General features: G+C 36.5%; 1 protein-coding gene across 2 annotated transcripts in view; it reads right to left on the reverse strand.

Annotated features, from left to right (window-relative positions):
• NAV3 (neuron navigator 3) overlaps window positions 1-24500 on the reverse strand; it is a 359287-nt gene extending 334787 nt beyond the window's left edge. For both annotated transcript variants that reach the window (XM_054718827.1, XM_054718826.1), the window contains exon 1: window positions 24258-24500. In XM_054718827.1, coding sequence (XP_054574802.1) covers window positions 24258-24500 — 243 coding nt within the window. The remainder of the gene's footprint in view (window positions 1-24257) is intronic.
• Between the last annotated feature and the right edge of the window lie 1297 nt (window positions 24501-25797).

Here is a 25797-nt window from a genome sequence, read left to right on the forward strand (position 1 = left end):
ATTTATTTTTTATTTTTTTATTATTTTTTAATATATTTTATTGAATTTTTACAGAGAGGAAGGGAGAGAGATAGTTAGAAACATCGATGAGAGAAAAACATCCATCAGCTGCCTCCTGCCCACCCCCCACTGGGGATGTGCCCACAACCAAGGTACGTGCCCTGGACCGGAATCGAACCTGGGACCTTTCAGTCCGCAGGCCGGTGCTCTATCCTCTGAGCCAAACCGGTTTCGGCCAAACCAATAGATTTTTAAAATATCTTGTAATCATTTTCAGGAGGATACATTATGCTATTATTTATTTTACCAAAACATAGGAAAGATGATTATGAAGACTTCAAAAATGTGTCCACCAGCCTTGGCCAGGTAGCTTGTTGGTTGGAGCACCGTCCTGTATGCCAAAAGGTTACGGTTCAATTCCGAGTCGGGATACTGAGGCTGCGGGTCCCATCCCCAGTTGCGGCACGTATGGGAGACAACCAACTGATGTTTCTCTCTCAGATCAATGTTTCTCTCTCTCTCCTCTAAAATCAATAAAAAGTCATTCTCAGGTGAGAATTTAAAAATAAAAATAAAAAGTCCACCTAATAGCCCAATGGCGACTATAAAGAATGAAATACAAAGTGATAAGAAATATACCTGGGTGACTTGTAAAAATTTAACCAGTAGTTAGAGTGTCTTCCCAACATATATCTTGACATCTGCTAAAGAGAACTGATTTCACCTAAGATGATTCATTTTAACCATCCTTAGATACATTAAGTTAAAAGTTAACCTGTCAAACAAGTATGCATTCTGACCTACCTATCTATCAGAATTGTTATTTTTTACACTTTGTATTTTCATTTCTCTATTATTTGGACAGTTGGCGCTCCCAGCCCTTCCATTTTGTTTTATTTTATTTTTTAAATAGAACCTGTTGTATTTGGTATGAGCAGCTGCAAATAATTTAACAAAGATTTTCAAGATGTCCATTCCTTAAGTATAATGCATCCAGTTAATCATGTCACTGGCAAATGTTTTCATTAACAGAAAAGAAAGGGAATTCAGAATGGCAACACACAGTGTTCAATATGATAGGTATAAAGAAATTAAATACTTTAGTCCTTTTTTTTAAGATGAGAGAAAAAAGGTGAAGGTTCCATGACCTTCTAAAATAGAGTGTGACAGTATCCTCCCTCATCCTGTCCCCATTGAAGTCTTAAAATAAATAGTTGCTTCATCCAAGAAACTTCTGCCTGGTTAATATGGAAACATTAGATAAGCTATTTTTAATCGAATTAATGTTTAAAAAAAGGTCACATATCACACCAGTGAAACAATACATTCCCTTTGGGCTTTCATCTATTTGATGAATTCAAACAGAAAGAGAATAACGATGCTGTCTTTTGTATATAATTTTTTGTTATCCTATGCTTGGTATACTCATTGGACCTTGCTAGGAAGGGATACAGGAAGGATTATTAATTTAATCAATGTTTTCTCTTTTGTTTCCATCTCAAAACAGAACATTAAGCCAAAGTAAATACTTTCAAATTATTCAACAGATTCCACAGCTGGCCACAGTGGATTCAGCATCAGTGTTAGAGGACCTTCCAACGTTCTCCTCACCTCCCTGAAAGAACTTCGGTATGACAAAACTCGAAGCAAATCCATCTTGTTGACAAGCAGAACAGATTCAAAGAAGGCAAGATACCTCATTATCTCTGTCATTAAACTTTAGATAATTAAAATGTCACACCACATTTCCCTTTGGATAAAAGGCTCTTCGGGGACAACTGGTGAACTGCTTTCTTCTATACACTTAACTTAAACACATTTAAAAACCATTTTCGTGATATGAAAAAAAAAAGAAAATTAATAGACTGTTACTTTATTCAGCATTCTTTCAAAGACCCAGGAACAGAAACATAATTCATTTTAATGTGCATCCCACATCTGGTGAAACCTCAGAAGAGCTGTGTTGGCCTGTTAATTAAAATAATAATCATCACAATATTATCCATTTGAAAAATTAGAAAACATGTCAGAAATGAAAAAGGAGAAAAGTCTCATTTTGTGTGTGAAATTTCTTCTTGACCTTTGATTGTATATTTTAAGGGTACTTAAAATAAACACAATTTATATAAATCAATAAAAATGATTAAAAGTCAACCCAATGTTTATTCACATTGATATTAGCCTGGGAAGGGAGGGACTATTTTTCTAATGGCTCAAATACATGAATTTCATTTTTTAAATACTAGAGTTCAAACACAGTATTATAGAATATATAACAGTAAGCAAGCTTCAGGAAAATTAAGATCTCAGGAAGTTTCTTGCATAGCATTCTCCAAGATTTCTGTTGTGTGTGTTTTTCCATAACATACCCTCTCCCCAATACCAATTTAAACCAAATTGGCTTCCATGATATCTGGCCATAAACTAATAGCAAACTCTAAGTTATACATCATGTTGTTTATCTAGCAGGTTGCCACAGTATAGGGAACAGAGCAGGCCATACTTAATCTGTTATTTAACTTTTGCTTTATTTTTTTATGATATAATATCAAACTGTACTTGCAATGCTAAAGTATTTCTTAATATGCTCTTATGAGACATATACAAGCTGGCTTCATGGGAACATCACTCCAGATTTCTTAGCATTTGAACCAAATGTAAATTAAATTAGCTCATTCCATAGTGTCCTTCTAATTATGACCAACACTATATGATAATAGAAAGACTGAATAAAATGTTGCAAAACCTCTGGTCAGGCTTAAGTAAAAGAGTTTCATATATATATATATATATATATATATATATATATATATATATATATATATAATTATTTGTATAAAATAGAAGAAAAGAAGGAGGATGTTGTATATGTCCTCTTTTTAAGGTGTGAAATATTTTCATTAATGTCCCTGTAAATACCACAAGAATATAGGATTCTGTAATCAATTGCTAATTTTATCTCTTCTACATAGGAGACAACTCTCTGCTGAAGGACATAGCTCAGCACAGATGTCTTCATTAAGAAAGGAACTGAGATTTTCTAATGCTGTGCTGTTCCATGGTTCTTTGTCATTTCCTCACAATCATACATCAAATGAACATTGTACAATACAAATAATTCAGACTAAAATGATCAAGTTTGACCACTCTGTGATGAAAAGTTTTGATGTTCAAGCCATTTATTTCCCTTTTATAGGCCAATTAAAACAGCTTGACTAAGAATTACTGACATGCTAAATTCATTGCCATTCATAATTATTTGACACTGCCAGCGACCCTTCCCAATCGGTTTTAAACGCATATAGAGCTCTCTTTAAAATTATAATCTTAACTTTAGGCATTCACATCTGCATCTAATATTTTGACATTGAAAGCTAACTTCATTCTATTTAAACATCAAATACAGACTTAGATATTGTATTTTATTAAACTAAAATAGATAATTTATTCTAACAACAAAGTAATAATGCATTATTAATTCATTGCAATCTGTGCTCTAAGCCTAGGAAACATTTAACAAAAGAGAAATAATGTTTAGCAATTAAAATATAAATAAATATACATTTTTGTGCTTTTTTGTTTGGACACTCATGAGTGCTTTGGTGTAGCACTGCTTTGAGAAGTGTCTATTTCTAATTTAAATATGAATATAGCAACATTTAAACCTCAGTAACATTTTAGCAGAGATTCTTTAGTTTTTAAATAATGTACATAGTAAAAATTTAAATAATACAAAGTGTATATGTGTATGTGTATATGTATATGCTTATATATATATGTATACTTTACTTTTAGATATGTAATGTGTATGTATATATACTTCTTTATAAAGTACAAGTATAACTGTACAGAAATGTACATATGTGTGTTTATATTTTACTTTTATATAGCTACATCCTATATAATAAAAGTATAATATGCAAATTGACCAAACAGCAGAACAACTGGTTGGCAGGGGGCAGGGCTGGCGAGCAGACAGCACCAGGCCAGCCAAGGTGCATCCCAGTGGGCAGAGGGAAGGGATGGTGATGGGGGGGTGGTGGTGGCAACCAGCTGCGGCAGAGGGGAGATGGGAGGGCGGTTCTGGCTGCTCGCTGGCTGGCACTGTCCCCTGATTGGCCCACCCGGTCACCTCACGCAGAGGTGGGACATCCCCTGAGGACTCTTGGACTGCAAGAGGGCACAGGCTGGGCTGAGGGACACGCCCCCCCCACCGAGTGCATGAATTTTTGTGCACCAGACCTCTAGTCTATAATAATAAAAGCATAATATGCACATTGACCGAATGGCCGAACAGCAGAACAACCATCCGGACGACCTTCCGGACAAAGCCAGGGCTGAGAGGGCGGAGGCAGCCAGGGCTGTGAAGGTCTACTCTTGCAGAATTTCGTGCATCGGGCCTCTAATAGATACATAAAAGTAAAGCAATCCTACCTCTACTCTTGATCCCTAAGCTTCTCAGTTTCTCCCTTCACTGTTAAGCTTCTCAAACAATTACTGTTACCATTTTCTATGTATTTCTCTGACCTGGTTTATGCATAAATGCATATGTATACATACAAACAAATATATACTCTGTGTGTTTGCTTACAAAAATGGAATCATATTATCCACCATGTTCCACACTCCAGTTTTTCCACTTAACAAACTGTAAGTCTAATTCATTATCAGTACATGTAGATCTACTGCTTTCTTTTTAATGAACAGGAAAATGATTCAAATGTGCTTTTTACTTATTGGCAGAAGTTGATCCAACTTATGATGAAAAACAAATTAAGTACAAAAAGTAATGAAATCTGGACAGTGTGAACAAAAGAAGAAAAATAAATCAATAATTATGAGGTATGTCAGGGTTCAAATTCAGGGCAAAGTTATCATTTTATATATTTTCTTGAAAAGCAGAAAGATACACCCAGGACAATTGTTCTTCCAAGAGAGCCACATCTGATTTTCCTTAAGCCTGAAAAATTACTCACTGTGCCATAAAACTTTTGCCCTGGGGTCCAAAAGTCAAATCTCAAGGGACTACCTATTTCTCTTAGACAAAACTGAATAATTTTAAGACTGGCTTTATATATTAGATTGTTTCTGAGACATATTTGCAACAATAGTTTCTGGGTCTTTACAATATAGTTTCTAAGATGAAAACTAGGGAATATAAATGAATCCCAAGGAAAGTTTGAGTCTGACAAAATATGCTAATAGTTTCATGATTTAAAGAAACTGAAATTTTATTCGTTTCCATCTAAAAGATTGAAGAGAGATCTCAATCTGTTGTGAAACTGACTTCTTCTCTTTCATTGATGGGGTGACTGAAACAATTGTATTGTGAATGACACACCCTTACTTATGTAAAAATAAAGGGTCTACACTTTCAATAATTGTAATGAAATAAACCAGAAGAAATACCAGTCAGCTTGAAATGCCAGTCAGTCAACACACAAGGTTCATGATCTTAGGTTTGGGGTAAGGAGCGTGCATCTCTCTCAGTAGGACACCATAACAGAATTATCCAGGGCACCATCTCCTCTGCTAAGCACTGCACATGTAGATGAATACTTAAGGAGATGTTGTTAAGATTTATTTGGATTGGTTTTGGTTTTTGTAAAGCAGCTATTGTTATGTGAATAAGCGTGCTTATGCAGTGGGATTGGCCTTTTAAAATATTTTCCTGGGGTTTTACAAGAGCAAACTTTTGATTTGTTAGCTTCTGCTTTCCCCGAAGAAGAGTGGTCAGACTCCCCTGAAAGTGAAGGGGCTCCCCTAGCTCTGGAAGCTGAGTTCCCACAGTGAGGAAACCACAACGAGATAGATGGCAGTAATAAACTGTGGCTGCGAGGTCCCCATCGTCTTCCACGGGGCTGCTTTCTCACCAATTCTTCTGGTAAATCTCTATTAAAAAACTATGTGTGTAAACAGCTGGAGTCTTAAATATTAACTTTAACAGGGTGGCCATACGCATTATACTTCCTGAGAACCTTTGGAAATCTTCATTAACAACACAGTCCTCACAAAATGTTTCCCGGCACATATGTATTTTGAGTCAAAATCTTCATCCGCACATGGAATCCAATCCCCCCTAAACCCCTGTCTCCCATGTTCATTTTCTTTTCATGTTTTCCACCTCCCATGAATAGTGAATTTTTCAAGCCATACTCCAGAGCTTAAAGTACTGCTATGTACTTTGCAATGTGGATGATGGATAACTTTTTGAAATATTATAAGGTATTGTGTTTTATTTCAGAAGCCACTGCCAAAAGTAAAAAATCATAGGCCAGATTCCTAACTCCCTTGGAACTCTCCTATAGAAGTGACCCCTTGAAATTCCTCAGCCCATGAAATAAATATGGATTGTATTTTGTCTCAAATGCAAACTGTTTTCATTCTTGGCAAATTGCATGGATAGCATTTGGTACCTTATGTGAATTTTCTCTTTGCTCATGTAATTGCTGTCCTTACAAAGATACTAAAAACAAATAAGCAAATAAAATAAAATAAAACTCATCAATTTTGTGTCACAAAAAGATAACCAGCTCCATGGCATTGTAAATATGAGTTAGAGGGTGGGGAGGCCATTTCCTTCTACATAATACAGATTTTTATTATTCCAAGTTTTAAGACATGGTTTTATATCTGAATATTTAATTAAACTCTTTGTAAGAACATTCAAATCTGATTAATTCCTTTGAGGAAAAGGTTACCCAGGGTAGACTTTTCCCCCAAAACCTTGCTTCTTTCTTATCCTTGAAGAAATGTCATATATAACTATGGAAATGGTTTAAAATTTAGACAAAGGGAACTGTTAGGAACAAAAATAATGGTATTTTAAAATTCATCATTACAAATAGTGCTGAATATTTAAAAGTAACAGAAGTGATTACATTTCTATTTCAGTTGCTGAATTAGAACTTAATATTTTCATTAGGATTAGTGGTAGAATTAGGTTAAACCTTTAATCTTTTTGAAATGTTTTGTTTCAGCATGCCTATTTTCTGTAACCATCACCACTAAAAATAAAACAAATAAAGCCCCCAAATTTTTACATGATTTCAAAGAAAATGGAAACCAAATTCTTAAAGTATATGACAACAGTTATTATTTATTGAAGGTCCACTATATTCCAGGCACTGTGAAAAGATATCTAACAAAATTAAATAGATATGTATAAAAACTCTAGTAAGGTCATACTATAATCTCCATTCTAGAAACAACATGGAGCTCAGAGAAGTTAAGTAATATATTCGAGGTTACTCCTTCAATAAATGGCAGAGCTGGAGGTTGTCCATAAATCTGTCTGGTTCCAACATTTGGACTTGAATTCCTCCCCAAATATATCAGCAACCTGTAGGTTTGCATTTCCCTCAATTGATATCTCATTTTTCAGATTACCACAATAAATACATTTGTGTTTATAAAGCTAAAATTTATTCAGTGTGAACTCAGAAAAAAATAGTTTTTTAAGTATTTGACAACATTAAATGTCTAAATAATTAGAATTTAATTATTCATATTCTTTCTTTGTCCAAAGTAAGTTTAATAATTTAGAACCACTCAAAATCTGTAGATTATTTTTATGGAATATCACTTCTTATTGTCAATGTAAACCATATGAATTTTAAAGTGTATAATTCCACAATGTTTGGGGAAACATTTTTTTAAATGCCATTTCCCAATATTCAAATATTTCATGTTGTTTAGAAAAATGATGAATATAATTAAGTATTTTTTTCTCTTCTCAACATCTTAATGTTATGTAGCCCCAAACACTATAAACTAATTTAATAGTAACATTTTTGTTAGTGTTTTACTTTTTATTACATTAGTTCAAAATTCTGTGATATTCTTTCCACCAGAAAATATTCCAAGAGGATTTTTAAAAATTATTTTTGGAATGAAAAACTTTAACGATTGAGTTAAGCCAAATACACTCTTAAATCAAATAAATCTAGATTTCCATTATGTATCTTTACACTTGAACAAAGGCAACAAATCTTGGATGGATCTTCTGTGTGAGAAAATAGCCCTCAGGACTCAGAGGATGCCACCAGCCAGCACTCAGGATTTATGAGACATTTATCAGTATTTCTTCCTAATTTTCATTCTGTCATTATTACTTGATCAAGTGGTATTGATACTCAGCCTTAAACAGCTACACGTTAAAGGAACAAATAATAAGAATGAGCTAGTGAATTGAATAAGAGTGAATTTTTGAGCAATTATAAGAGTATGTTTGTCCTTATTCATTTCTATTTCTTAGTTGATCTATGGATCTTCCACCCATTAAAACAATGGCATTTATTATTTCAAGACAGAATTCAGCCTATAACAAAACAAAACAAAAAAACACTAATTGTTCTACTTGATTACAAATATATTTTAAGTCTGCAGTGACAAAATATTCTTGAAAGTCAGGATTCATTGAATAAGAAAGTGTTTTCCAGATTGCAAAGGCTTCCCTTTACCTATCAAAGGAAAACTCTTGAAAACCAGAATTGTACTATAAAACGTGATGCAGAGGATGTAGGAGATGAGTTCAGAGAAGCTAACTGTGATGGTGAGAATAAGCAAAAATTCAAATATCAGGAAAGAAACAAGAAGATTCAGAAGGCATGTGTCTACACTAAGACACCATTAGAATCCACAATGAAATCTGGTGCCTCCATACCCTGGGAGTAGGCCCAGGGATGACAGCTGGATAAGAAAAATTCTCAGACAGATTGAAGGTCAGGGTGAAAGCTAAAAGGCCTTGTGCCCCACTTCCCATCTGCTAGCTGGGAGGACCACAACACAGGGTGCCCATTGCCAACAATGAAGAGCCACAGTAGAGGGAAATGGAAACAGGACATGGTTCAGCAGATAGTGCCTGAGATAGCACTCCTGATATACATGAATGGAAGTTTCTGTGTGTCCCAGTGCAAGTGTGAAAACTGTGGAGAGGACTAGTGTGCCCAAGGGAGCTGGCATTTGGACAGGCAGATGCAGAACTTGGGCAATGTTATCTGCAGTGTTATGCCGAGTGTCCACACGGCATCCGGAGCCCAAGTCTCAGCAGAGAAGCACCGCATGCCCAGGGACCCAGCTGTACTGGGCTTTGCAGTACCAGCACACAACAGCAAGGATCCAGATGGTAGCAAGCAAACCAGAGACCCTTTCTCACTCCATCCCATATTACCCTGAGGACACAAAACTTCTCCAAACAAACTGTATCTACTCATTTGGAAATGCCATTCTATAAATGAGGATAGAAGAGACAAACCTCATGCTGAAAGGAAAACAGCACTGACAAAAAACAGCACTTCAAATGCTATTCGATCTAATGAGTATTTCTTCAATCAGAAAAAAAAAAATCAAATTTAGGTTTCTCCCATCCTCACCAATCTTCTTTCTATCACTATCAGCAGCAATAGAGGTTTGGGAGCAAAAAGAACTATGTTATAGAAATACTGAGTTATATTTTCTTATCTGTGAAGTAGGGTGTCTTAAAGCCCTTTAAGTAAAAACATAAATTACAATGCACTTGGCTGAGTTTACTACACTACAATGGACTTGCGATTACTTAGAGGAAGATCCAGGTCATATGTCACCCTAGACTAGAAAAACTCTGTTAACATCCATAAACCTACCTTGGCAATAGATCATGGACATAGTTACCGAATAGAATGATTTCACCAGTTGTGTTCTAATTGACAAGCAAATCAAAGAATGCCAAAACACTTTCAGATATTGGACTATGACTCAAACCTATTGCATCTCCTTACTGATTATCTAGCCCAAAGCTATGGCAGCTTTCTATGAGACTATGAGTCTTGGATTTGATGTTAAAGTCATATTCATTTTCCTAAGTAATAGTCATCAACCAATGGGGCACTCAGGTCATAACTTTTATATTTATATTTAAGGTGATATGGTTTTAAGATGGTCCATTTCAATTTGCTTAGTCTTCATCTTACCAATGTACATAAAAGATATACATGTATTAGAAGATCCTCCTCTTCCCCTCCCACTGTTAATATTCTACATTTGATGAGACAGATTCAGAGACATATAAGACCACCACTGGACTGGGGCAGGTTTGCTCAAGACAGACGAGTAGACTCCAGGCATGTGCCAATTAATGATGTTTCAGTCAATGAGGAACTGCATATATATATATAACAGTTGTCCCACGAGATTTTAATGGGCTGGAAAACGCCCATCACCTAGTGATGTCACAGCCATCAAAACATCACAGTGTAACACATTACTAAGGTGTTTGTGATGACACTAACTGCGCTGACAGTCATATCAAAGTATAGCACACACAATCACAGCAGGAGGCTCTACCATCTAGGTTTCTGTATATACACTGATTTTCACACAACAAAATCAGCTAGCAACACATCTCAGAATGTAGTCCTGTCATTAAGTGTTATATGACTGTAGGTTAAGCAAGGCCAAAATAATGAATACGATTTGACCTTGAATCACTTAAATAATAGAAATGTGCCAAAAGGGCAGAGCAGCCAACATTTATATGCAAGCAGTCATGAACAGAGTCTAGGATAGCTCTTGTTTAAACAGAAACACCAGGTAAGAGGCAAAGGAATAAAAGTACAAAATTCATTATTAATTTTTTAATTCAACAAATACGTTTAAATTCCTACTGTATCCAAGACATTGTGTTACAGATCTCGGGGGGCGCGGGGTGGGGGGGAGATAAACATGAATCAAGTAGGCCTCTCCTTAAAGGAAGAATTTAAATGAGAAAATCTATTTCACTCAGATTAGGAAGAGCCTTGAATGATGGCCAATAGTACAGCCATGGTACAGAAGACTAATTTGTCAAGTGTCTAGGAAGGACTAGTACCACTTTTATAGACACAAAAATCAAAGAAAACACTACTATAATACATTCACCCCTGAGAGAGTCAAAACCTATGATCTATAAACCTCAGCTAACTGGCAAGCATAGTACAATCACTCTTTTGGAGTATATATTAAATTGAATGGAATCATGCTGAGGTGACTGATGTTTTTGGCCTTTATTAAAGAGACTTCTCTGTATGTACCTGGGTTCTGCCCTCTAAAATAAAGAGCAGCAATGAAATTTAAATCATCTAGTGTTCCAGAACATATGGGGAATGAATGCAGCACACATTTTGTTCAGTAGACAATAAGGTAGGTGCCTCTTTATCCTTTATGCCATTGCCAGGATAAATTGCTCCAAGTGTTTAGTAAATTATGTGCCCTATTAAAAATGGTATGAGCTCATTATTCATTATTTGTAGTGGAGGACAAGTTCCTGTGTGTCTCCAACTTGACTATTTCCAGCAGAGAAGAGGTTTTGATTTATTTGGACTAGCATACTTGAAGTACAATGGAAGAAGGATAAGAACTTCTCACTGATTTTCCCCATTATGCATTCTTGGGCAAACCTCAGGAATTACTCCACAGTATGGATCTTATATAGTGGCCTGGCTTTGCAGCTAGTAGCAAAACTCATTGGCTTAAACTGAGCAGTCTTGTTATTTTAACATGGCTGTTTCTATTTATAAAGTTACACAATCCAGTTAGTTCCTTCTTCCTCCCTGTCTGAAACACAGTTTACAAAAAGAAACCACAGCCATTACATAATTGCATTGCCAGGAAATCCAAGTGTTGTTTTCTGGTGGAGAGTAAACGACCGACACCTTGACTTCTGTCTTACTCATCCTAAATCGCAGCTGCTCTTTGGGGGCACTTTCTCCTCGCTCAGGAATGTGCTCTGAAGTTTTACTACGTTCAGGAGAAGGCTGTTTCTGCTCTTCTGGCTATTCATGTTGTGGGGTGACAGATGTCCTACAAATGAAAGCCTGCTGCACAACAGGAAGCACCTACTGCCAAGTCCCTGGAGAGCAGCTACACATCCAGAAGGCGATCCAGGTGCGAAGACATTTGAAGACAAGTTTACACAACTGCACTGGAGAAGAAGACAGCAAAAGACCAGGCAGACACTGGACTTACTCTCCTTTCAACTGAAGGGCAGCTGCACCGGCTACATATGTCCATGTAGGTCAACATCGTCATAGGGGAGCATATATGGGAACCTTCCTCTGGAAGGTGAAACAAGATACAAATCCAACAGAATGCACACAGGGATAAGATGCCAAATATTTTCTTATAACTCATTGTAATAGTAAATGTAATTCAATTTGAAATTATGGTTTAACCAAGGCACAGAAGAGAAAGGGACAGATCAGTGCTTGTGATACCCATACTTTGTGTAGTAAATTTTCTCAGATTTCATGGGGAATGAATTGTAGACCAAGTCAGCACCTGGGCTACTCTGCCTACAAGGACTTCTTGCTGAATCCCTTTATTATTACCTCTCAGTTGGACTTTATCTCTTTAGCCTTTTTAATTCCCTCCGCTTGATTCACAGAGACCATAGGTACGGGCTAAACAAAATGTGTGCAGTGCCTGAGGGAACTTTCTGCCTGGGATAACTAGACAAAATGGGATGCGTTTCCTCCTCTGAACTTAGAATGTTTTGTTATCTTGAAGGCAGCTTTCCTCATCCAATAAAAACAGAGAAGGAAAGCAGGCGACCTTAAGAAACATATTTCCGAAACCTAAGATTCTCACACACACAACCGCCTCTGATAATTCTGAGTGCAGACAGATGCTCTCTTCCTCTTTGCGCTTCCCAAACATTCATTCTGTCAATGCCTATTGTTCACGTGTGCACTTTCTCCCACACCACATCCTGCCTGTCTCCTGAGGAGAAGCTGGCTGCTGAGTGAGACAAAAGTCCTGATCCTGTGCATACTCTCTGACGGTGTAGAAAGGACAAATGAAGGCCATATTCCAAGATATCACTACACTCAACTCAAGGCCCACAGAACTTCTGTTAGAAATTACCTCATGAACTCGGGGAACTAAGCTATGTTTGATTTATTGACAACTCTAAGTTTTTCTCACAAAAGGAAACAGGAAGGCATCCATTATTGCCAAAACTTGTTAAAACGGTATGGATAAGGAAGGAGCAAATGTAAATATTTGAAACTCATAAAAAATAATTATTCTTTGGTTAGCTAAAAGCTTCACAGAAAAGTCCTTATGACTTTGATTAAATTTAGTTTTAATTATGGGCTCTACAAATCTCCCTAATACACACACACACACACACACACACACACACACACACACTGAGTGGCCAGATTATTATGACCTCTGAACGCATAATAATAATAATCTGGCCACTCAGTGTATATCCTATATAATAAAAGGCTAATATGCAAATTGTCCCCTCGACCAGGAGTTCGACCAGCAGGCAGCCCATGTCCCCTCCCCCTGGCCAGGCTGGCTGGACCCCACTCATGCACGAATTCATGCACTGGGCCTCTAATACACACACACACACACACACACACACACACACACACACACACTGAGTGGCCAGATTATTATGCGTTCAGTGATCATAATAATCTGGCCATCAGTGTGTGTGTGTGTGTGTGTGTGTGTGTGTGTATATATATATTTTCCTCAGAGACCTAGCCTTTCCCCTCAGTGATGGCGAACCCAGGACACACGTGTCAGCACTGACACGCGTAGCCATTTCTGATGACACATGGCCGCTGAGGCGGCCGCGTGCCGAGGATGAAACATTTGTGAAATAATGTTTTTTCCTCAAAGTGACACACTACCCGAGTTATGCTCAGTTTTTTGGCGAAGTTTGACACACCAAGCTCAAAAGGTTGCCCATCACTGCCTAGATCAACAAGCAGACTAAAGATAACATCTGGACCTAAGTTATATTTCAGCTCCTGAGCCCTAAAGTGGAATGACCCCTGGTTATTTTCCCATGAGACCAGACAGAGGGACAGCAGAAAAGACCTCAGAGCTGTCCTCAAGACCTGAAGACATGACCCATTACCCTTACTCACCTCCGACCAATCAGCTCCCAGCAAGACCCCAGACCTCTACCTCAGGGTATCTTGTGATTTCCCCCTATATAATCTGTAACCTACACACCATAGAGGAATTGGAGCTTTTGAGTTGTATCTTCTCATTCTCCTGGATGGCGCCATTCATCAATAAAATAACCAGTGTTTTCCCACTGCAATTCTCCGTGTCCAGTGTTTATCTCTGCTAGTGCTGAGTGGATGAACTCTGTCTGTTTCATAACAGAAACTACTTCTAATTGGAATAATTGCTGTTAAAGAAAGGACATGTCCTGTCAAATCTGAATAGAGAACTGATAGTTTCTGACAATAAATCCTTAAATAAGGCAAAATAGTTAAATTGATAAGTATATATTTGCAACTACTACAAAATTAGAATGCATAACTAGACAATTATTTAAAAACAGAATAAAATTAAAGAGAGAAACAAGAAATTTGATTCAGAGTTAGGGTAACCAACCCTACCAGTGCTCTGAACTGAAAGATGCCAACAATAATCCTGCAGTGCTAAAATCAGGATGCCCTGGGATTTCCTATGTGGATTTAATTAAAATTTTTATTTTAATGGTTTCATATAGAAGGTAGCGGTATGGGGAGAAAACAATAACTAAAATATGGAACAAAAATGTTATTCAGGAAATTATTACTTAAATTACACAGTATCCTATATAATAAAAGCATAGTATGCAAATTGTCCCCTTGACCAGAAGTTCGTCTGGGAGTTGGATCAGAGGGTGGGGCCAGCCTGGGGAAGGGAGGAAGTACCCAGCGGGCAGCGGGCAGCGGGCAGCGGCTAGGGACCCTACCAGTGCAAGAAAATCGTGTACTGGGCCTCTAGTGTCTCTATAATGCCTCCAGGAAATATTTCTTACACATCAAGAAACAAAGATAAGAATCTCCTGAGCAAATATTAGTGCCTGCTTTGGCCACTGATTACTAGGAAAATATCACTAGCTTAAACCTGTATGTATCAGCAGTTCGCAGGCTCAGATCCAAATGTGCAGTGACTTATAACACCTATACATCACAGTACACATTTTACACACCAGCCTGACCACTAGCCTTATCCTCTTCCTTTGTTTTCTTCTTGTAATCCCATTTTATTTGTATATATTTTAAAATCTTATAGGCTGTATATGTTTTCTAATTCTACTAAGTCCTGTTTTCAAACAAGGCAGGATCTAAATCAGTGGTTCTAAACTGAAGGCAGATTTCCCGCAGGGGGCAGGCAACATCCGGAGACATTTTTATTGTCTCAACTGGAGGGAGTAAACCTAAATAAAAGAAACACAGCCCAAATGTATAATAAAAGTTATGATTATTAAAAATCTGAATTTTAATTGTTTCTGATATTTCTAGGTGATATTAAGTAGGAATTTAATGTTGCTACAAAAGAATAAATATAAATTTCTAAAAAGGGGCTCAGCTTTTGCAAGTATATTTCTCATACTGCCTATCATGTTAAAATAAGCTAGTTTACATGCATAAATATGTACATAATTTGCTTTATACATGGTAAGTATGCAATAAATACTTGATGACGGACTAATTGACTGGAAGGATGATTTATAAAGATAAGTCACCTAGGATCCATGATGTAGACCTAGTAGTGGCGACTGGAAGAATTTACTCTGTGAAATAGCAGCCTTGTTTTAGAATACAATAGGTCATTCCTGAATCAGAGGAAAAGAGAAGAGAGAACATATTGTTGGAGATGATAAACCTGTGTTCATTGGAAGAAGGCAACACACAAGTGTGGATATCAAAAGGGCAGCCAAAGGAAGGAAGAAACAGCTATAAAAAGCAGATGGTTCTAAGACAAAGGAAATGTGAAACAGGATCCAAAAAAATATATGGGTCAAAATAATAACATAAAAGGTTCTGGCAAAAAATATTATTCTGTAGAAATTCAATAAATTGTCCAAAAACAAAACAAGAAGACACTGCAAGGTTATATTAAACATAAAAGTCTTCAGGGGCAATAAAGATAAGTATATAACCTATCTATCTATCTATCTATATATATATTTTTTACAGTCCAAAAAGTGAGCAACTTAAATTGACCCAAGCTAAAGTTAAATAGTAAATACTGTCAAAGAGAAGTAGAAGCCTGAGTAGAGAGAATTCCAGATGCAGGACTCAATCTAAAGACCAATTAATTAAGTCACTCAGAAATTTGCCTTGCATTGGAAAAGAGATTGCTCTATGCACCTTTCTTCCTATTTGGTTACCAGAGTCTGAAAGGATTGTGATATGAGTTGCTTCTGGTCAGTACTGGTGGCGGGTTTGTCAACGACCCATCCATGCATTCCCAGAAGTTTTCTTTGGAACCAACTTGCAATGAGCTGACAGAAGCTGCGTGGTATCTCCAGGCCCGGGGAGCAGATAACTCCCTCACACAGCTATGCTGCCACCCAAGTGACAACATCTAGAAGCCAGCAAACGCCTGCTTCTGGCTGTGATGCCTGACTTTACCCTGATTCTTTAAACTTCACTTCTAGAATTCAGATCTTATCCTGCCGTGGCCTTTCTGGTTCCAGGCCTGATGGAAAATGTCCAGGTCCAGCATGAGAAGAATCTAAAAACTGAGCAGTCAAGCAAGTAGAAACAAGGGCATAGGACAAAGAGAGAGTTGCTTCAGGATGCGAGTTTGGATCATGACATTTTTAAATGATACTTTTGTGTAGATGGGCATGGTCTATTTTTTTTAAAAGCTGGCTTAACTGCAATCTGTTTTCTTTCTGTACATTTAGTAACTTGAGTGTAAATATGGCCCTCCAATTATTCAATGTTTTGCTTTTAAAGACACATCCATATAACTCAGGACAACTTCTTGACAATCTAAAAAACACTTCTGGACACCTTAGAATATTTTTAACATGGTCAAATTTTGCTTAATCTTCCATATCTGACTAATTGGCTAATCCAGTGGTCGTCAAACTCATTAGTCAACAGAGCCAAATATCAACAGTACAACGATTGAAATTTCTTTTGAGAGCCAAATTTTTTAAACTTAAACTTCTTCTAACGCCACTTCTTCAAAATAGACTCGCCCAGGCCGTGGTATTTTGTGGAAGAGCCACACTCAAGGGGCCAAAGAGCTGCATGTGGCTTGTGAGCCGCAGTTTGCTGACCACGGGGCTAACCTAATGCTCGCTAATAGTTCACCAAACCATTTCCGTCAACTTCTGGGTACATAGCTAGACTATGTATCCTAGTCCATCTTGCAATGAGGCATCATGATAGGACTGAGTTCTGACCAATAGAACTGAATAGACATAATATATGAAATTTCTAAGCCTTTTAGATGATAGAACCACAAGTGGGAAGGAACATGGTTTCCTGAGTTACGATACACATGTATCATCCAACTTCTTCTATAAAGGGCCAGAGAGTAAATACTTTATTCTTTGCAGGCCATATAGTCTCTATTGTAACTTCTCAACACTGCTGCCCTAGCACAAAAGCAGCCATAGACAACACACAAGCCAACATCAAGGCTGTGTTCTAATAAAACTTGGTAAAATTGGGCACCAACTTAGACTTGACCTATGGGACATCGTTTGTCAACCCTTGACTATATGGAACAACTAAGAGATGAAAAAAAAACAAACTCCTAGTGTATTAAACCACTGAAATCTTGAGTTTGTCTGTCATAGAAGTTAGTATTACCTTTCCCACATCAGAATACATAAAAAAAGAGATGGCCTGCTGTTTTTGCTAGTTTGGCTTGGATTATTTTCTTTTACGGAGACTGCATCATGTTATTTTATTGGGAATCGGGTAAAATTTTGCCACTGCCCTCTCATTTGGTGATTTTATCTCCAGGCAGAATTGCAACACTTGTTAACAAATCATTCCATTTTCTGGAAACAACCGGGAAATCCTGCCATGTATCCAATTAATGAACTCTCCCACAAATACTGAATTCCTCTATGGGCCCCAGTGACTAGGAATCCAAAGGAAAGCATTTCTTACAGCAAGAATTGAGCAACTATGGGGACTGGGGGAGAGGAAGAGTTCAAAGAAATTTGTCAAAGATTAATTCAGTACTCCTGGCAGGGATCTGTGGGTTTCTTTGTTTTCCCATTATGTGACTCAGTATCCACAAAGAGAGACAAGAATAACATTGATTTTGACTGTGGTTAATAAATTCTGTGAGAAAGAGCCAGAGAGGGAGATGAACAGTAAGGATATAGCAGTCAAATAGACCTAGGCTGAAATTCCTGCTCTACCCTAGCACCCATCGGAGCTATTTCTACATATGTTTAATTATAATAATAATAAATTGGGTATAGCATTTATCATGTGGTAGGTACTCAAGAAGTTTTAGTAATTACCATTACTTTTAATGGCTACTTGCTGCCAAGTTCACATATTATCATTTCCAAGTAAATTGTACGTTTTTGTTTTGAAGAAAAATGTCTTTATCCATCAATACTGAGAATTTTGTGGATTGTTGATATTAAATAAGTGAATGTGAACATCTACAGTTTCTTTTACTAAACTTGTCCCTCTTCCATTGCTTGAGCTTTGTATTTTAGCCAAAATTTTGCTCCATTACACCTCCTTTTCCATATTTTTGAACTTTTCTCCCATTACTGAATCTTTCCATATTCCATTCCATCACCATCTTTCTAAAATATTGACTTAATCAGGTCACTTTGACATCCTCCCTTTATCTCTATAGAGTAAATCTGAACTCCTTACTGGACATTTAATTCCCATCTTCCCACTGCTTCAATTCAACTTCATCTGTCTCATTCATTTACATCCTACATCCTAGGATTGGTAAATAATCTGTAGTTCTCTAAACACAGCACAGTATTAAACATATTAGTAAATGCTATTCTATCTAAGATATTCTTTTTTTCCCAAATTTATTTGACTAAATCAAATTCATTCTTCAAAACATGGTTGAAATGTTAATTTCCTCATATACAGAGAATTAATCCCGGATGCCTCTGCTCTACTTCCAATTCTTAACATTATTAATGTTTGTATTAAACCATTAGCTAGTTTTATAGTATTGCAGTAGATAACAAATGTTGACTATTAACTATATACTAGGCAATATGTTGGTATACAGTTTATAGTTTATATGCAATATCTCATTTACTCTTCACAAGAATTTTATGGGTTAGTTTATATTACTGTCCTCATTTTATAGATAAATAAACAGATACTTAAGTATTAATTGACTTGCCAAGGTCCCTTTGGTAGTAAGTATTGGCGCATCTAAGAAGAGAATTGTAGTAAGCGGATCTCAGATATTGCAAACAGGATGAAAGCAAAGGTAAAATGTTAACCAAGAAGAGATGTCTTTTCAGAATTTATTGGTAACCTCTAGGAAAACAGAATAGAAGTTAAGGATCAAGAAAAGCAAGGGGGGAAAAAAAGAAAAGTAAGACAAATGCAAAACTTGGAATAGTGACAATGAATACAAACTACACTTTCAAGAAATGCATCTGGAAAGTTGGAAAGATGGAGTGATCATCTGAAGCAGGATGACGAATATTATTAATTGTTATTATTATTAAATAATAAAGACCTGAGCATTTTTGGAAGTTTATTAAATCAGTATTTCTCAACTGGGTTAGATTTTTTTTCTTCCACCCAGATACATTTCACAATGTCTGGGGACATTTTTGGTTGTCACAACTATAGGATGCTACTGGCATGTAGTAGGCAATGGCAAGGATGCTGCTAAATATGCTATAATAATAATAATAATAATAATAATAATAATAATACTGCCCCCATAATACAGAATTATCAAGTGCAAAATGTCACTTGTGCCAAGGTTTGAAAAATGTTCCAAAGGATCCATTGGCAATGAAGAGGCTGAAAAATAAGAAATATGTGATAATTGATAGGACAAAATTGGGAAGAGAAAGGGAGTAGATAATAAAAAATGTTACCCTTAGAAAAGGTTTATAAAAAACTATTACCCTAATTTTATTTTATTTTTTACAGATACGGAAGTTGAAATTCAGAGAGCTTAAAAATGACTTATTTTCAAGATCTAGCAGAAGTTTAATTCAAATCTCTGAGCTCCTAACTTGAGGTATTTTTTTTTTAAATCTGCGGCACCTAATATTTTAAATTCAAGGTTGACTGAGGGTAATTATTAGAGAAGTGATAGCATAAATTCCAGCCATGGTGCAATTATTCTGCTTAAAAATTCAGGATATACCAATTGATTTCATGTTCCCATAAACAATATATTTAATGCCTTCCTTGTTATTAAAGGAAAGAAAGATTTCCATATATTGGGAAGGAAGGAACTATGAAGAATGTGTTTGGCAAATTGTCATCAAATATACACATAATATTGACACTTGAAGAACAATAAAAATTGTATGAGATTTTCAGTAACATTTAATCACATATAATTTACAGCATAATTTTTGGTAATTTAATAGTTTAAAGCGTGAGCTATAATTCTTTAAACACTTTGAAAAGCACAAGCTAAAATAATAGATACTAGCATTAGAATGCCACATTCCCACAAATTGTAACTCAAGGGAAATACATGAATGACACTGAAAAGCTTAGCCTTCTGCCTGTAGAGACAATGTAAATTTCAAGAATCAGTCTTCACACCATTGCTACCACAAAGGCAAAAACAATGACGATGACCATTAACAGCTAAGCCATGAAACCTGAAGCATAAGCTATAACTGGCAAAAGAAATAATCATGTTTCTTTAAATGCAAATAACTAAATGTGCAAACACAGCAGAAACAGGAAAAGCAGGCGAATCATCTAGAGACGTGAGGGCTGACCTATGCAGCAGTTGGCCTGGCCAGCACTGGAAGTGCTACCATGAGAGCAAGCCAACAGGACTGTCAACAGTCTTCAGCAATTAGGCATCTTCTCCAAGAAGGAAACAGCTGGAGGCCAGAGCCAGTCATCCACTCTATTGACTTCTGCTTCTATATTTCTGTCCTGAGGTTTCTCTTATTTATTTCTGTTATTCAAACAATCCAATAGAGACCATGTGTCAACTTAATTGTCTTCTCCTGATAATTCTAGACACTTGGGTGTACCAATGATTTATTTGTAATTCACTAGCAATGTTAACTCAATACTGAAAACAAAACTTACTGGTAAATATAGAAACCAAGTCACTCAACAGCCCTTCTTCTCTTCCCCTGACACCAGCCGAAGTCTTCCTTGTTGCAGTATTACTGGTTGGGTAAAACATGAAAACTAATGTTTTGTCATTGAGCAGGATGCTGAATGTGTTGGAAGGAGGTGGTGGAGAGCCAAAGGAGAAGAGGACACCAGTTTGGAATTACTGCAATAATTGACAGAAAACTTACCAAGGGCCAAAGCAGGAGGATGTGCATAAGGGGACAAATCCAAGTTATAAAATAAAACAAAATCTCCAATTTCTAGAAACTATGGGTATGAGATAGTGAAATATATCACCAGGTATTGAACTAGGAATTCAAAATTAGATGACTGGAATGATGGCATTTACACTAATCACTAACAAAGACAGGAGAAGGCTTGCTGGATTGAAGATACATTTCTGACACATGCTTGTCTGACACATATATAGGTTCGTTCTCTTTAACCAGACTGTGAGGCTGTTTGGTGCAAGGACTAGCAGAGAAGTCTACATAAATGTTTTTTAATGACCATCATCTATTGTGGGTACTATCCATGGTTTCTTTTTTCTTAGAAAAAGAACCCATCACTTTTAGCTGGGCACATAGCTTCCTAGTATAAAAACTACATTTTCCAGTTTCTATTGCCCAGCTAGATAAGGCCTTGGAACTATATGCAAGCCAAGGGGTTGTGGAAGAAGCCTTAATGAAATAGGATATGCCTTTTTTAATTGAATGGAACTCAACTATTTTTTAATTTCTTTTTTGATTAAGGTATTACATATGTGTCCTTATCCCCCCATGACCCCCCCATCCCCCCCCACTCATGCCCTCACCCCCCTGTTGTCTGTGTCCATTGGTTGGGCTTATATACATGCATACAAGTCCTTTGGTTGATCTCTCCTCCTTACCCCCACCCTCCCCTACTTTCTCTCTGAAGTTTGACAGTCTGATCGATGTTTCTCTGTCTCTAGATCTGTTTTTGTTCATCAGTTTATGTTGTTCATTATATTCCATAAATGAGTGAGATTATGTGATATTTATCTTTCTCTGCCTGGCTTATTTCACTTAGCATAATGCTCTCCAGTATCCACTCAAGACTGAGATAGTTGCCATAACTGATGGTGGTGGACAAAACAGTACGGCAACTGGTTCCCTGACAACTTCATGCAGTCATCCTACCAGCCACAGACTGCTTACTCTCACATTATCCTTTACATGAAAAATAAACTCCTATCTTATGTATGATATTGTTAGATTGAGTTTTCTACTATTTGCAGCCAAATCTAAGTATCTCTACTATAGCTACCTTGATCATTTTGTTATTTTCTTCAGTTCTAGTTTTTCAAAAGTTTATAAATATCTGTAAATATACTTTTTTCATATTTAGAAATATTTTGAAGTGCTGACCAGGCATGCTTTGCATTTGTTTGAAAAACTCTTTAATATGATAAGTGGCATTACTTACCACAGAGTCTTATTGGAATATCAGATGTTTGATTGATATGTTTGCTAACCAGAGATCAACCAAAATTCTATTGCAAACAGTACTTATAGTGGTCAAGTCTTAGGCCAAAGCCATTTATCAAAGTGAAAGTTTGACTAAACCTGCAGAGATAATAGCATGGTCAGCAGAGAAAAAAAGGTCTATCTATTCTTTCCATCCAATCCAGACAAGTCATTGTGGGTTCACAGAGCAGAGTTATATGGCATTCACATTTAATTATTTGCATACAGTTAAATATTTGTAGTCTTCTAATGATACTTTACACTTCCCTACTTTTACCCTGAATTACTTTCATTGAACTGAGAACTATAAACCTATAATTAATTATTTTCTGACTTTTTTGCATTGAAAATACTTTCTTAAAACACCAAAGAAATAACATAATTTTAGAGCTAAAAGTACTTTTAAAATCATTCATTCCAAACCCTATGTTTTATAAATTAAATGATCCAATGAGACTAAAGAATTTAACTAAGTCTTTCTCAGAACAATTTTAGTTCGTTCATTCATTCACTTATTCATGTATTAGTCCAGGAAATTACTATTTAATTTTCATGCATAAAGCATTGGAGAGAAGGAGCTGGTGAAGAGAAAATGGTCCTGCTATCTTTATTTTCAAGTTAGTGGGATGAGAAATAAATTATCCAATAAATTATCTAGGTAATAAAATACAATATAGGTAAATGTGCTGTATTACTACAGACAATGAATCACCAGAGAGGAAAGGAAGAAAGGGTGATGAGCTAAGACTTCATGAAGAAAGTTGCATTTGGGGCTGCACCTTAGAGGACTTGAACAGGTGAAAATAAAATGGACATTTTAGAAAAAGGGTGGTTTCTTTTTAGTATGTAGAGTTGATTTCTATATGAAGTGTCTTTCTTGAGTTATTTTTAAGTTACATTCGGTGGGACAGTAAAATCAAACCATTCCCTAAGAAGCCAGATGTAAGAATGGAAAGCTTGACATCATAGTTAAAGCTACATGAAAAAGTGATGTTTATCAAGTACAAATGAATCCCCCTAAAGTTCATCAGCTGAATGACCAGGCTACCCCACAGCAGCTGGAGAAAATGACTATAGCATGCTTAAAAACCAGGAGTATGAGCTACTGCTCACAAAATGTATAAATTAAATGACTGAAAAAGATGTTAGTAATAAGTAAAACAGTAGGGTTTCAATTTACAAGTGAAAATCCAGACAAGTGTACAGTATCAAGAAAAATAATATTTCATTTTCCTTCATATTGCAATGAATTAAGTAGTCTAGGATACACAGATTCAAATAGCAAGTGTTTAAGATGCAAATGACTTTTAGAGAAAAGTGATGCTTTCTCTATGAACTCTTACAAATAAATTTCTTTAATATTATAATATGTATGAAAAATAGGTCCCCTTTTTTCTCATATTTGTGATTTGTTACTGTTCTTAGTAATAGAGCAATATTTAAGACTAGGCATTCATCCATGAACATACCAGGTGATAACAACTTACGCATATTCAGAGAATTTTGTACACAACTTTTACAAGTGTGATCTCTAAGTACAGGTTTACGTGGGCTAAACACTGAGCTTTTCAGCTATACCAACTACTCACTTTCTTAGACCAGTGCTCCTCTACTAGACACCATTTCACAACATGCTTTCCATTCCACCCAAAAGGAAATTTGCATTTTAGCTGCATAAGTCTGCAGGTAACCTTCAGCCACTGACCTTGCTGTCTTCTGTCTCCTTAGCTCTCCCCTGGAGGGGATTCTTCTCTCCACATTCACAGGTCGATTTTAACGTGAGCTGACAAGAAAGCATTGAGCTCTCTGTTTCAGTAAGTTCCAAAGGTCCTGAAGAATAGTGCTGTGACCCAGTGGTGCCAAGACTTGGTATCGGAAGAGCAGTATGAACAGGCTTTGACCCAACAGCTGGCTGTCTCAGTTTTGAGGCTACCCCAAGTACAGGCATGGCTTCTATAAAAGCATCTTCCTGCTGCCAAAGAAAATGCTTCTAACCTCAGTCTGGTAGACTCCAACTTTAGTATTTCCAGAACAAATAATTTAAACAAAACTAGCAGTCATCATGATTTAAAAAAAAAGAAAAAGAAAAACTAATAATATAACTTTTAGGATGAGGCAACAAAACTTCCCTTCATCTTTAGTTGAGTATCTTTCTTTCTTGCTGGCTCAAATTCTCATATTCATTCTCTCTCTCTCTCTCTCTCTCTCTCTCTCTCTCTCTCTCTCTCTCTCTCTCTCTCTCTTTCTCTCTCCCCCCCCTCCCTGCCCCAGTGAGTCAGTATCTATGTAATATTAAATACTCCGTTGGGGAGTAAACTTTTCTTAAAGGTAACTGCTACAAACCTCCTTCTTTAGGATTAAAGAGCTCCTAGCTTTACTTTTCTTCCCCCTACAGCAGTCTGAGTCTAAGCATTGAGACTGAAAAAGAGGGGAAAAAAAACAAAAGGAAAAGTCCTCAGTCCAATTGTCAAAGCAGCCAAAAGACCACAATAGTGGAAGGACAGGCGTTCTTCCTGACTTCAGAAATAACCAGCCTAGTTCTCTTTTTAAAGAAAATCGTATTTCCCCTAGCTTAAAAAAAAAAGGCACGATTAATGGCCAAAACAAACAGCTGTTGGAAGAACTTTTAGCCCGGAAACAATCTCAGCAATGAAGCTGTTTGTCTGATTTCCAGCTATTTTTCACTACTGACAGCCATGAAGCACGGTGTTCATTCTGTTTTATCCCATGAAATCAGGTTAAACTCGTGCAATAGTGTAACTTGCTAAAGCTGCTAAATCATTCAGCAGACCATGCCTGCCTAGGTTATGAAAATACAGAGTAATCATTGTGTCTAACTCTAGTAATGATAACAACAATAAAGGGTGTCCTCCCAAAACATATGCACACTTTAACAGCTGATAGCTTAATTTTGAAAATGAAATGTATTTTAATAAATAATGCCTTTATAATTATTCAAACAGTGTGTTTACATTTTTGGGGCATCCTATATTTAGAGCTAATACATTCTGCATAGCAGTTACTGGGCAACAACTTTGTGCATTATCACATTTAATTAATGGATGACTCAAGAATAGGCACATTTATTTTCTCCACTGTATAGAAAAGGTAACTGTGATTCATTTGAACAATTTGACCAAAATCATGTAGTTAGAAAGTGGAAGAGCCTATATAATCTACAGAATAACTTTAAAAACCATCTTAGAAATAATTTATAACATTATTACTCAAGCTTATTAAATACA

Source organism: Eptesicus fuscus, chromosome 7, assembly GCF_027574615.1.
Source record: "Eptesicus fuscus isolate TK198812 chromosome 7, DD_ASM_mEF_20220401, whole genome shotgun sequence".
NCBI lineage: Eukaryota > Metazoa > Chordata > Mammalia > Chiroptera > Vespertilionidae > Eptesicus > Eptesicus fuscus.